The sequence below is a fragment of the Phaenicophaeus curvirostris genome, chromosome 27 (genome assembly GCF_032191515.1).
Source record: "Phaenicophaeus curvirostris isolate KB17595 chromosome 27, BPBGC_Pcur_1.0, whole genome shotgun sequence".
In the NCBI taxonomy this organism is placed as follows: domain Eukaryota; kingdom Metazoa; phylum Chordata; class Aves; order Cuculiformes; family Cuculidae; genus Phaenicophaeus; species Phaenicophaeus curvirostris.
In genome coordinates, this window is record NC_091418.1 from 5,095,815 (window position 1) to 5,109,829 (window position 14,015).

Below are 14,015 nucleotides of genomic sequence, written 5' to 3' on the forward strand. Positions count from 1 at the left end.
TGCTGCCTCTGTACAAGGTAGGAGCTGTTCATTCACTCCATGCATCTTCACACCATTGCAAAGACCATGGCTGGCTGCTTTCTTCAAGGGGGGAAAGTCAGAAAATAGCTTTTACTGCCGTCTGCACTGGGGTAAGGAATGGTCACTTTGCTCAATGCAGTGAGCAGCAGGTCAGGCTCTGTGAAACACACCTGGGAACCAACTGACCAGGCAGAATGCCCCCTCCTTGTCCTGCCAATACCCAGGAAAAAAATCATTGCAGTGTGCTATTTTCTTTCCAAACTCGAGTCCAGAAGGGTTCCAGGGCAAGAATTCCCCATAGCATTCCCTACAGGCTGCTGCTTCCCCACGGAGCAGCCAGGGCCACCTAAGAAGTGGCTGGTTTAGGAGGGGCAGGTGGCATTTGTGATCCCAGGTGCACACGGGGAGCTCTGTGCAAGCAGTTCCTGAACAGGTGAGCTCTGCAGCGGTGACAGACAGCTCACCAGAGCACAAGAGAACGAGCTGTTGGATGGATCTCTACAACTCCCTGAAAGGAGGTTGTGGAGAGGAGGGAGCTGGGCTCTTCTCCCAAGTGACAGGGGACAGGACGAGAGGGAATGGCCTCAAGCTCCACCAGGGGAGGCTCAGGCTGGACATTTTTCACAGGAAGGGTCATTGGGCACTGCGAAGCAGTCTGGTTGCTCCATCCCCACACCAAGCTCCTCCTGGAAAACAAACCCACGCTCTTCACTAGGCACAAAGCGGGTGTGGGCTGTGCCGGCTGCGATTCTGCCTCACCCAGTGATAGAAAGGTCGTAGTTAAATAAGAATTACGGTACAGAAGGTACCACCAACCACTCTGCCTTAGGGGTATTTTACAGGCTTTCTTCTCAGTTCAGAACAAGCAGCTGAAATACATCTCAGACACAAAAAAAAGCCTGGCCTGAGAGGAGAGAGAAGAGCTAAGCTCAGTGTTTTTTCTGCTTTGCACACACTGCCCTTAACCGTCACGGCAGTTCCCTCTGCTGAAAGGGATTTAACTGAAGACCAGTAATTCCGTTTGTTTAATGTAGGGCACTTGATTTTATTCAAAGGGTGAGATACAAAAAAAGTAAGCAAAGAGACAAAACCCAAATTATAAAACACTACAGACAAAAGTAAGACATCTGCATACAGCACACGACGGGAAACAAGGTGCAGACTGGTCCCCACAACCCAAGCCAGCTGGATATGTACAAGCAGAGGCAAAGAGATCGAGAAGGGAAGAAATGGTGGTGGTTGCCACTTCCAATGCCTATTTATATACACTGAATTGAAGGCAAAATAGTTTTATTTCCTTTTATTCAAACCAAATACTACTTTGTTTCTTCTTCTTCCCGTTTCTGGTGTAGAGTAGGGACTCCATGCTTTGAGGCAAGTTTGGTACATTCAGGTGGGATCTAAAATAAGCCACAGCTAAACACCGACGTGTTACAAGCGCCACGTTTCGATCCCCGCACCCGGCACGCTGCTGCCAGGCACCTACTGGTGGCGTCAAGGACAACTGGTGACGGCCAGAGAGGAGAGAAGCCTCATCTTGCACTATGCTGCTCTTCCTTATGCCTTTGAAGGTCCAGTTGGCAGCTCAACCAAACCCAGGGTGTCTAGGCTGGTCTTAAGGCTCCTAACTGAGCGTGATTACGCATCGTGTCACATCCACTCGTGATGGGAACTGGTCAGTGTGAAGCTTTCGGCTCCTTCAGCACCGAGGGGCTGATGCTTCACACATCCAGGTGTGGAGGCAGCGCTCAGGCTGGCGGAGCAGCCCCAAGTTCATGGTACATAACGACCTCCAAGCCGTGCTAAGAAGGTGATGGCGTTGGGTCATGTCACTGTTGCACCTCACAAGGACTCGGCTAACCTAGGGCTGTTTGGGGCTCTCTGCAAGAACATCCCCCCCCGACAATGTGTCGGTGGCCAACTGCCTCTGGTCTTTCTTTAGTGGAACCTGGAGCCTTTCTGATAGAATTATATTCCACGCACAATCTAATTTCCTATAGCGTGTGGAATGACCTCACTAGCACTATGATATTTGAGATCTGTTAGACAGAAAGAACCTGAAACAACCTGAGCCTGAAGGTCATTAAAGACCCCAAGAGCCATGGGCATGAGCCTCTGCAGAGACAGATGAGGAGCACGGCTGCCCAAATCAAAATAAATCGTGAGGGAAAGCGGCTGCCACCCCAGACACCAAAGGCCTTTGTCTGTATTTACCTGTGGCTCAATTTTAGTGACAGGGCTACTGATTTTTAAATGGCTCAATTAGGAAGGAGGGAATTGTACTGGCTCAGTAAGCAAAACACTCATTCTGGAGAGGAAAAGACGGACCGGCTGTTAATAAATATTACGAGACATTCTAAAAGTTTTCTAAGGAAAAGAGAAACATCATCTGTTCATCCAAATGCAACACGGCAAGACAAAAATGAGGTAAGGAAAGCTAAGAAGAGTCCTTTGTACATTCTCACTTCACCCAGGCACGGCAACTAACAACACGGAGATGCTTAACGGATTCCCTCCCGTGCTCATCAGAGAAATTCTCCACAGCACATGAGCTGTGTGGCACTCTCTGATATCAACGTTACAACATCCGACAGCCAAGCTCGAGAGCGACCAACGCTCTCTTTTCATACACTTCAAGGCAGTTTGCTGGCATCTTGCAGAATAAGAGGGGGGAGGAATCCTACCTTTCCTTCTGACAAATGAAGAATCTGTCATCAGTTTGAATGCCTTAAATTGCAAAGGATAAGGATTTGTCTATCACAGCATAAAACCAAACAGCTCAGCGATATCTGTACAGCTACACCCACCGTGCATGGTGGTTCCTAACAGACTCCTGTTCTTTGGTCCTCTTTGCACAAAACTTATTGTCATAAATAGCTACCAGCCTGCATTATCGGACTTGTACTGACCGGCAATTTATATTTTAACATAACCATCCCGTTTGCTCGGGGACTCCCTAAGCTAGCGGACAATCATCTCTACAAGATAAAAGCGATGCTTGCTGCTTTTTTGCTGAGCAGAATCCGAAACAAAGGACCTTAAAACAATTCTCCTTCGAGGCTCTTTCACCCAAGATCCCACGCTAACGAGAACACGGGATGTGACACTGCAGGTCCCTGTGTCGTGCTGGGGGGGAGATGAGGGGGAACTCCACCTTGGCTCCAGCCCTCCACCTGAAAGTTTCTTCTCTTAAGCAAGCTGAGTGGGAAGAGGAGGAAGAGGAATTGTCTTCCAGTTGTTAGCAATGAACATTGTTTTTTCCTTAAGGACAAGCGTTGTCTTCAAACGAAGCAGGGCAGCCTACAGGTCATATAGGCAGAGGCACAGAACTGTTGGGAGTCGGTGCCTCGGGAGCAAACGCTGTATAAATAGAATCCAATCTTTACTACTTTGCCCTTAAACAGACACTGGCAGCACTATGAGTTCATAAATTAATAGTCTGAATACAAGGTATTAATAAACAGGCATATATTGGTTCCAAGAAGCAGTTTCCAAGCACGTAGCGTTTCATTCTCGCAATAAAATCAAGCCTTGAGCCGATACTGAACTGCAGTGAAACAGTCACTGCGGTTTTATACAAAGAAGGACGGCTACAGCCTTTGGAAACGCTCGGGTCTGAGCATCACCTGTAGGAGCCGGGCTGGATCCCTGCTTCTCAGCAGCTGCGCAGCATCCTGCGCAAGGAGAAGAGGGTTTCAAGGGGACAGTGGACAGTCCCCAAGCACAGCCTTTGTCAGAGCAATTCTCTGGGGGCAATAATTGACCTGGAATATTCACCAGCACTTGGCAAGCATTGCTTTATGCCTTGTAGCAGGTTTTTCTTTTTACAGGGTGTGTCTGTATTCAAGACCCATCAAGCTAGGAGGAAATTCACCTTTTTGCATTAGGAGACACAGAGCTAACTGCCCTTTAATGACTTGGAAAAGGCAAGGTTAAGTCTTGAAAGAGTATTTTCTGTGTAATTTCCAACTCTCTGCAAGCTTGTTAGAAAACTATTACCAGGGTATATGCTTCTGTGGTGGCTAGCAAGCCTTTTTTATCCCCTCCAATTTTAAACCAGCTGAATTTGACGCCGGTCACATACAAACTGCTCCTAAACAAAGCAGAACCCACGCTTTCATTAAGGGAGTCTGACGAACCTTATCAAGTTTCAGAAAGGGAGCTTTAGTGCCGTCTCCCTGCCAGAGAGGTGCAAGGCAGAAACTTCCTTCTGCGCTTTCAGACTAATAAGAGACCCGCAGGAGCAAATCCTGGTACCGTGGGATGCGTTCACATTGCCACACTGCTCAGTTCAAGGGGAAAAAATCCTCAACGCAGAAAGACTTCTACTTGTTTTTAAAAAAAACCCCAAACAACAGGAACAACAAAACACCAGCACAAAGCGAGCACTGCTCATAGTCCTCTCTTTCCCCCTGCTTTGGGAAGCATTCACTGAGTCGGTCGCTGCTTCCAGTTACACTCGGAGGCGGTTCCAGCGTCTTCATGGGCACAAGGGCAGGAATATGCTGGTGTTACACAGTGCCTTGTGGCCCCCCGACTCGGCGATTGTCGCTTGCTAGGTATTTGGCATAGATAAAATCCTTCTGAAGCAACATTATTTTCCTAGCGTGTGTACCATATGCCTAAAATTTAGGAGGTTGTGACAGGACAGCTGAGTTCCCTTTTGTACGCGAGGCAGAATTGACCCCAAGTGCTTGTTTACAGTTCCATTTACTGTTAAAACATCTGCACAAGCATGACCAGTAACAACTCTTGTTCCAGTTGAATATTCTGGTCTCCTGCTTCACTGCCTGAGAGCACGACAGGTAACGCATTCAATGGTTTCTCATCAACGACTGGAAGGAGCCACACTGGATAAGAAACATTATCTTAAAGTAAAGTGGAGGGCCCCTTGCCTAGAAGACTCAGTATTCTTTAAAGAAAACCATTTAACATCTTCATGGAAGTCTACTGTTCAAAAAACCCAAAGCTATTGACATAGCATGAGGAATCAATTTGACAATCACTAATGTAATGGAATCACGGTGATCTTATACACAAACAATGATTTACCAAAATAAGATTTACCTAGGGGACTTTAAAATCAAGTTATTTTGGTACCAAAAAAAGTCTCTCATTTAATTCCCCTTTTCCCCTATGATTCAGATGATCTTTCACTCTACAGTTACGGACTTGGCCAGATTTCTTGGAAAATCAACCTGCAGAGAGGGAGGAGAAAGAACACGCTTGTGAGTATTGACACACTTTGTCTGTGTATAAATGTGCAACGTGTGGAACATTTGTTCTGCATTTAAATTGAAAGCAACTGAACGTATTTTCATGTTAATTTAAGATAATCAGTGCGGAAAAAGTCCATAAATCTCAACTGTTGCGACTCCTCTGTCAAGAACTCAGGCGTTAGACCCTCTAGTCTATGTTTTACAGTGACAAATGACAAAAGGGAGAGGCCAGTGTCTCTGCTATGATCAAACACCTAACGCAACAGACTCCGCTTGTCAAACATGCTGGGACTGTGACCTTCCTCTCCACTTCCTACCAGCCCTCCAGAAACCGTGCGCTCATCGCAGCAAACAGACACGTGTCTGGACTCCAACTGCACAAGACTCAGCCGAGCGGACCAGACTGCCTCCAACTTGTGTTCACGAGAGGTCTCTGCAATTCCAGGTCTACCATTCGCCCTGGCTGTTCCAGCAGCTCAAATAATTGTACAAACACCCCCCCACCGAGACTCCCACCATCACCCAGCACGTCTCTTCCAGACCTGCCACCAGCAAACAGGACAGAAGGGACAAAATCCCATACTCACATCGTAGCCTCGGAGAACTGCGAGATGGAAAGCCAGAAGCTGGAGGGGGATAACACTCAGGATGCCCTGCAGACAGTCCACCGAATGGGGAACTTTGATCGTTCTTTTATTGTTCTTTATTGTCTCAATGTCTTCCTTATCACAAATCACAACAGGTCGGCCCTGCAACAAAGGAAAACGTTGAAGAAAAACAGGTCCGGAAGGTTTTTGTCCCACTTCTGTTCACAGTGCCAGCAGCAAGAACTTTTGTAGAACAAAACAGCTTAGCATCCCATGGACCTCCCCGAGGCATATTTTGAGGAGTAAACAAACCACACGAGGCTTCTGCCATTTGCTGCAAAAACTGCACTCGAGCTGGGCAGATTATGTGCTGAATTCACATTTTAGGCAGTGACACGAAATCAAATAGTCTGGGTGCCCTGTAAACTGCTTTTCTATTAGAAACAACATTTCTGATGCACCGTAAACTCCTCCAGGTACTTACTTGCCGTGCGATGACCTGCTGGAGAGCGTTCTGGCACTTGGCGTACGTATGGTCTCTCATGATGATCATGATAACGGGCATGAGTTTGTCCACCAGCGCAAGAGGGCCGTGTTTCAGCTCACCTGCCAGTATCCCTTCGGAGTGCATGTAGGTAATCTCTTTAATTTTCTACAAGAGGAAAGAAAAAAATCATTATTAAAGCTTTGGGCAGACATAATTTTTTTTTAGCCATCTCTGTGTCTTCTTCCACTTCTCTGTAACTTTGTAAAAATGTGTTCTGGCTCCCATCAGAGCCAACGTGAAGATACGCCAGCCTGGAAAACTAAATCCAAGTAGTGCATCTGGGCTAAGCTGCCTGCAGGCCATCAACACCTACAGTTCTAACACCAAACCCACCACAGGCCTTATGGTTTGTCATCAGCCAACGTATCTATCAGGAGGTTCCTGGAGGCCGTTGATGATAAATTCCTTCTCCTCATTGGCTTCCCTGTCTCTTGGAGGGGTGCTATGCGGGACATTGTTCTCACAAACAAGGAAGGGCTGGTGTGGAATGTGAAGCTCGAGGGAATCCTTGGCTGCAGGGACCATGAAATGGCAGAGTACAAGATCCTTAGGGCAGCAAGGAGGGTGTAGAGCAAGCTCACCACCCTGGACTTCAGGAGAGCAGGCTTTGGCCTCTTGAGGGATCTGCTTGGCAGGGCACCACAAGATAAAGTCCTGGAGGGTAGGGCAGGGCAAGAAAGCTGGTTAATATTCAAGGTTCACCTCCTCCAAGCTCAGGAGCAACGCAATCCATCAAAGAGGAAGTCAGGCAAAAACACCAGGAGGCCTGCATGGATGAACAAGGAGCTCCTGGACAAACTGAAACTCAAAGATGCAGATTACAGAAGGTGGAAGCAAGGGCAGAAAGCCTGGAAGGAATACAGAGAAATTGTCCGAGCAGCCAAGGATCAGGTTAGGAAAGCTAAAGCCCAGATAATTAAATCTGCCCGAGGATGTCAAGGACAACAAGAAAGACTTCTACAGGTGATACAAGGAAGAACGTGGGCCCTCTCTGGAAGAAAACAGGAGACCTGGTTGCCCTCGATATGGAGAAGGCTGAGGTACTCAATGACTTTTTTGCTTCAGCCTTCACTGGCAAGGGCTCACGCCACACAGTTCAAGGCACAGCAGACAAAGGCAGGGACTAGGAGTTTGAAGAACCACCCACTGTAGGAGAGGATCAGGTGCGAGAGCATCTAAGGAACCTGGAAGGGCTTGATCCCATGGGACTGGATGAGGTCCATTTGCAGGCACTGAGGGAACTGGTGGATAAAGTTTCTAAGCCACTCTCCATCACCTTTGAGAAGTCATGGTAGCCCAGTGAGGTTCCCACTGACTGGAAAAGGGGAAACATAACATAACCTCCTTTTCTAAAAAAGGAAAACGGAAAGAGCTGGGGAGCTACAGAGCAGGCAGTCCCCACTCTGTGCCCAGCAAGATCACGGAGCAGATCCTCCTGGAAACTCTGCTGAGGCATATGGAAAATGAGGAGGTGATTGGTGACAGCCAACATGGCTTCATAGGGCCAAACTGTGCCTGAGTGATCTGGTGACCTTCTACAAAGCGGCTACGGTGTTGGTGGATAAGGGAAGAGTAACTGACATCTACCTGGGCTTGTGCAAAGCATTCAACACTGTCCCACATGACACCCTTGTCAATAAATTGGAGAGAGAGATATCTGATGGATGGACCACTCGGTGGATAAGGAATTGGCTGGATGGTTGCACTCAAAGAGTTGTTGGTCAACAGCTCAATGTCCAAGTGGAGACCAGTGACAAGTGGCGTTCTGCAGGGACACTACTGGGACCGGTGGCGTTGAACACCTTTATCACAGACATGGACACTGGGACTGAGGGCACCCTCAGCAAGTTTGCCAACGACACCAAGCTGTGTGGTGCGGTCAACATGCTGGAGGGAAGGGATGGATCCAGAGGGACTGGACAAGCTGGAGAAGTGGGGCTGTGTGCACATCATGAAGTTCAACAAGGCCAAGCGCAAGGTCCTGCACCTGGGTTGGGGCAATCCCAAGCAAAAACACAGGCTGAGTGGAGAATGGATTGAAAGCAGCCTCAAAGAGAAGGACTTGGGGGTGCTAGGGGGTGAGAAGCTCAGCAGAGACCTCATAGCAACCTTCCAGTATGGAAAGGGGCTACAGGAAAGCTGGGGAGGGGCTCTTGATCAGGGAGTGCAAGGACAGGAAGAGGGGGAATGGTTTTCAGCTGCAAGAGATGAGCTCTCAGGAAGAAATGTTTTGCTGTGAGGGTGGGGAGGCCCTGGCCCAGGTTGCCCAGAGCAGTGGTGGCTGCCCCATCCCTGGAGGTGTTCAAGGACCTTGAGCAACTGGATCCAGTGGAAGGTGTCCTACTGGACCCTGTGCCATTATGTGATATCGGTGCCCAAGTCTCCGCAGCGTTACAATGAGTTCTGTTTGACTCAGAACATCAGCCAACAGGCCATCGCTGTTAGCTGCTTTTAAAACAACTTGTGGCCACGTGTCATTTCCTTTGCTGAAAAAGTCCATAGCTAAATGTGTTCAAACCACCTTTAAATAAGGGAATCTCTTACCAAAGCTCCTTCAAGACAGGTAGCGTAATGGTAGCCACGTCCCATGATGAGAACAGACTTCTGATGGTACAGCTCTGTGGCCAGCTTCTGGATCTCATCATCCATACTCAGCACTTCTTTAATTAAGTCTAGGAAGAAAGATAAGAATTCCAGTTGTGTGCGCCTGTGCCTCTCAAGCCGTCCATACTGCTTATACTTCACAAACAGCAGCACCTGGCATAAAAAATGGACCTTTATTTTTTAATGGGCCAATTTAGTGCTTTGAGGGGCATTAGACAGAACACGGCTGCCGATGTTACTGCCAACAGCCACGTTGGAGAGATCTGATCCCCTCAGGCTTTCCTGCATTGCTGAAGTTCTGTGCTACTGAATCTCACTTGGTGAGAAGCAATAAATGCAGCAGCCTCCTACCTGGCAGGCCCTTCAGGCCACGCATGATCTCCTTGCGCCTTTCCTGCATTGAAATTCTGTCGTCGCACATCATCAGAGCAAACATCACCAATGAGACAAACTGGCTGGTATAAGCCTAACGAGGGGAAAGCGGGAGAGAAAAATCTGTCATTACAACAGCAACCAAATGTTGTCACCTGCTACATAAAACTCTTAGATGAGCTGTTGACTTTATTCTTAACATGGTACCAAACAGCAACTTTCGTCCCGTTTAAGTAGCAAAAATGAACCCTAAATTCACAGAGTAAATCTCATTTAAGCAAATCTCAGACGGAGGGGTGTGATGGCACCATCTCCTTACATTCCAAGAGATTCAATACAAGCAAAACAGACTATTTCAAAGATTCTCTGGCAAATACTAAACCCTATTTTGTGACCCCTGGTGACTATTGAACTCCACGCGTATCTGTGCGTCCTGCTTTTCTGCAAGTAGCTGCTGCAAACACTGAAAGGAGCCAGCCCAACGGGACAGGTAGCCACAACTTTTTGGACCACATTCAAGGAAGACTCTTCACAATGAGGCACAGGTTGCCCAGAGCCGTGGTGGCTGCCCTGTCCCTGGAGGTGTTCAAGGCCAGGTTGGATGGGGCTTGGAGCAACCAGATCCAGTGGGAGGAGTCCCTGATCAGGGCAAGGGGGTTGGAATTAGATGATCTTTAAGGTCCCTTCCAACCCAAATCATTCTAAGTGATTTCCCACCCTGCTTCTTTAAGAACAGATTCTGAACTCTTCACCTTGGCTCCATATTTGTCTACAAGACCATAGTGAGCGATGTCACAGAATTAGGGGAAGAATCATCTGCATGGGCAACTCAATTTAGTGCTCAAGGGAAGGCAATTCTATTCACAAACACACATGAGGCGTGGTATCAAACAGCCACGGCCAAGCCTGGCCTCTGGAGTCCTTAGAAGCCAAACGTTATGCAATGGACTGTGGTGCCTGCCAGCCTCAGCCTGAAGCTGCTGAGGTCTGTAGTATTTCTGTCCCTTCCTAAACAATGACCAAACAAATTTTCATGTTGCTAATTTGGAGAAGATTTAAATAGCTCTGCAGGAATCTAGAAAAGCTTCAGTCACGCTGTCTAGCAGAGCTTGGTGTGGAATGGGATCTACTTTGCTTTGGTGCAGTCAAAGGTTACAGGAGTAAATAGCATCAACCAGCCACGCCAGCATCACTCGGATTGTGTGCAATGTGTGCTCAAAACGAAGTGCTTGCAACCTGAGGGCAGAATGTTTTAAAGTTCATTTTTCACAACTTCGGTAACCCCCCACGAGAGAGAAAAATGCCATTTTCAGCTCTCTCCAAACTGTAATGTTTGCTACGTGAAAACAACCCAGGGACAAACAACTCGTTCAAGAGTTTCTTGCAAGAGACTCATGAATTTTCCATGATCAAATTCCCCAATGAACTATTAAACTCAAATGTGGTTTTTGGCTGAATTTATGTAACAGATTGACATCATCTCGCCTCTAAATATAACTAAATCAAAGCAGATTTCACCGTGCAGAAGCACTTCATCAAAATGAAATGCAGCAAAGCCAGTTATTCTATACTGTATCACGCACAGCCAGATGCATCAACCACAGAACTATTCTGTTAGGTGGACGTAAATGCTGGTTTTCTGTAAAAGACTATTCCCCTTCGGTCAAAATTACAGTTTAATATCACATTTTTAGAAAAGCTGTGCCATTAAGGGCAGTTACACGCAAAGGTTCCACATTCTTGTCTTAAAAAGACTTCCGTTTTCATCTTTAGATCTTAGTTTAAACTGAGCCTGCACGTCAAGATGGTAAAGAGGAGAATTCTTGCTTTACAGGGAATTCTTCCCTCCAAGACCCTTTTGCTTTCAAAGGTTAATTTGCTTCCTTAGAGTGTTTCATTTACAGGAAAAAAAAAAACAACAAAGCCCTTTGCAAGAGAGAAGGAAAGGAAAACAAATAGTGTTGCTGGGCACGTGGTCATCAGAGAGTCGGCAATCACTAAAGAGGGAACAGAAGGCATCTAAGTCTCTGAACTTCTGACTCACCTTGGTACTGGCGACCCCGATCTCTGGTCCTGCATTGATATGGACTCCACAATCTGTCTCGCGTGAGATAGAGCTGCCGACTGTGTTTGTTATCCCTACGGTTAAGGCTCCTCTCTCCTTGCAGTACCGAAGACCCATCAAAGTATCTGCAGTCTCACCTGAAAGACAGGTATAGACAACGCCACGGTTCAGTATCGGTTACTACTTCACTGCAGATGTAAAACCACACTGAATTCCCAAAGAGAATCTGAGAGATTCGTATTTGCCCGCAAGTCAGAGGAGTTGGCAGTTATTTCAGCCCTGGCACACTGCGGGTTAACCCTAAAAAGAAGATAGTGAAAACGAGAAAACATAAAACGTAATAATAGCATTTGCTGTAAGAAAACATCAGTATTCTGCTACAGTTCAAAAAAAAATAAGGCAATTTAATTTATTTTCTCAAACAAAACCAACTTTCCTCCTTCTCCTGATTACTAAAATTCATCTGGAGCAGAGTGGGGTGAGGGAACTTGGGTACTGGGGACCTCTCAAGCTACAGTGGATGCCACAGTGTTAGGTCAGAGCCAGCTTTTGGAAGCTGCCTGAAACCCCCAGAACTGTTTGCTGCTGGCACCGACCAACACCACAAGAGCTGCAAAATCTGTTGTCAGAAAGGTTATGTCTAAAGGCAGTTATCCCTGTTCAAAATGGTTTGCGATACGCCAAGAGAAGCTGGCTTAGATGGGACTTCACTTAACACACTGATTCAAAAACTCTAGATGTAAAGAAGCAGAAAAAGTTGGTTTAAATAGACACGATGAGGGGAGGGAAAGGAAATCTTGCACTGATAATCCCAGCGGTGCTCCTTGCAAGCGGAACCCCAGAGATGAGGCTAGAAATAGGGGTGTATTCCACCTCTTGTTATTGGTTTGCTTTTGTCCAAGATGGACACAGCTCCCCTTGAGGTCTCCTGCATGTGGAAGGTGACAACAGAGAACACAAAACCGCAAGGCTAGTCTGGAACGCTTCTCCTTCAGGACCCCAACACATCAAAACTGCTTTGCATGCTACACTGCTTACAGCAGATCCTGTAGGGTGGCAAAGAAAAACAGATCTATGGGTGGGGGGAACCGAGCTCAATGTTTGCTTTGGGTTTGAACTGCCTGATGACCAAGCTCAAGTTCCAGAAAAATTTTTGTCACCTTGCCACATGCAACACTTTGCTGCATCTACTAGCAAGACCTCACCCACGTTCTCTGCTGGATCAGGACAGTACAATTTCTAAGGGGAAGATGCAACATCTGCACACATGTTCTAAAAGCCAAGGGAAAATTCATTTACATGAACCCTCTACAAAGAGGACATCCTGACTGACTGGTACTGAGAAGAAAAAACTGCTACCAAAAAAGTAATTGCCAACAAGTAATCTCTTCTTTGGTATCAAAGAGGAAGATGAGTTATGGAACTGTTGAAATGGGTCAGGAGGAGGCTACAAAGATAATCCGAGGGCTGGAGGACCTCCCAGATGAGGACAGGCAGAGAGAGTTGGGGTTGTTCAGCCTGGAGAAGAGAAGGCTCCGATGAGACCTTATAGCAACCTTCCAGTACCTGAAGAAGCTACAAGAAAGCGGGGGAGGGACTTTTTACAAGGTTCTATACTGATAGGATGAGGGGGAATTGCTTTATATTGGAAGGGGGAAGATTCAGATTAGACATTAGGAAGAAATCCTTCTCCACAAGGGCCACCCAGGTCGCCTAGAGCAGTGGTGGCTGCCCCAGCCCTGCAGCTGTTCGAGGCCAGGTTGGATGGGGACTTGAGCAGCCTGGTCCAGTGGAGGTGTCTCTGCCCGTGGCAAGGGGGGTTGGAAGTGGATGATCTTTAAGGTCCCTTCCAACCCAAACCATTCCATAATTCTGTGATTCTAAATCTACAATGGCAAATGCAACTGAGAGGAAAGACAACATTGTAGTTTTGTTTTGCAGACGTCCTTGAAAAGCAAGTTGGATGCAATATACAGCACTGCTTTTTTTATGCTTAAGCGTGTCCTTTATCTCATATTCCATCCGAAGTTGTATTTTTTGATACTTGTGTGTAACACTTCAGTTTCTTTTACAGATCCAATCCACCACATAGCTCAGTATCTGGCAGTGCTTTAACTACAGAACTAAAACTATTCAAAAGGAGCTGCCTTTACCCAGAGCTCAGCAGCATTTTTTTCAGTCTGTTGATTGATGGAATATTTCCTCAGAGAGAGAGGAAACAAAACTGCTCTCACCATATGTACAACAGCTAAACAAAGCCCTGCAGATGGACAGGAGGAGAACCACTTGGGTTTTTCCCTTGTCTCTAGTACGCGTGTGCCAATTTCTTCTCTCATGCATCCCACATCCTACAGGCAGGCACACGAATTTGGCCTTACTGCCTTTTTCCTCCTAAGCTAACACTTACGGGAAAGAGGCAAGTGAGTGGGCGGTAAAGCCAGACCATACCTGACTGGCTGATGAAAAAGCAGACGTCGTCTCTGAAGACAGGGGTGTTTCTGTCCAAGAAGTCGCTGGCGAGTTCAACCATAACGGGTAATTCAGTCAGCTCCTCCAGAACCTGACGGGTCTGGTAAAGGACACGTTGGAAAGTTGGAAAG

General features: G+C 47.0%; 1 protein-coding gene across 1 annotated transcript in view; it reads right to left on the minus strand.

Moving 5' to 3' along the window:
- Positions 1–1,046: 1,046 nt before the first annotated feature.
- Positions 1,047–14,015, minus strand: part of GFPT1 (glutamine--fructose-6-phosphate transaminase 1) — a 42,641-nt gene continuing 29,672 nt past the window's right edge. Inside the window, exons 13-19 of the mRNA XM_069877725.1 lie at positions 13,864–13,984; positions 11,395–11,552; positions 9,330–9,444; positions 8,919–9,046; positions 6,312–6,479; positions 5,828–5,989; positions 1,047–5,219 (exon numbers count right to left, since the gene is read on the minus strand). Of these exons, the coding sequence (XP_069733826.1) occupies positions 5,175–5,219; positions 5,828–5,989; positions 6,312–6,479; positions 8,919–9,046; positions 9,330–9,444; positions 11,395–11,552; positions 13,864–13,984 (897 nt within the window). The 3' untranslated portion in view covers positions 1,047–5,174. The remainder of the gene's footprint in view (positions 5,220–5,827; positions 5,990–6,311; positions 6,480–8,918; positions 9,047–9,329; positions 9,445–11,394; positions 11,553–13,863; positions 13,985–14,015) is intronic.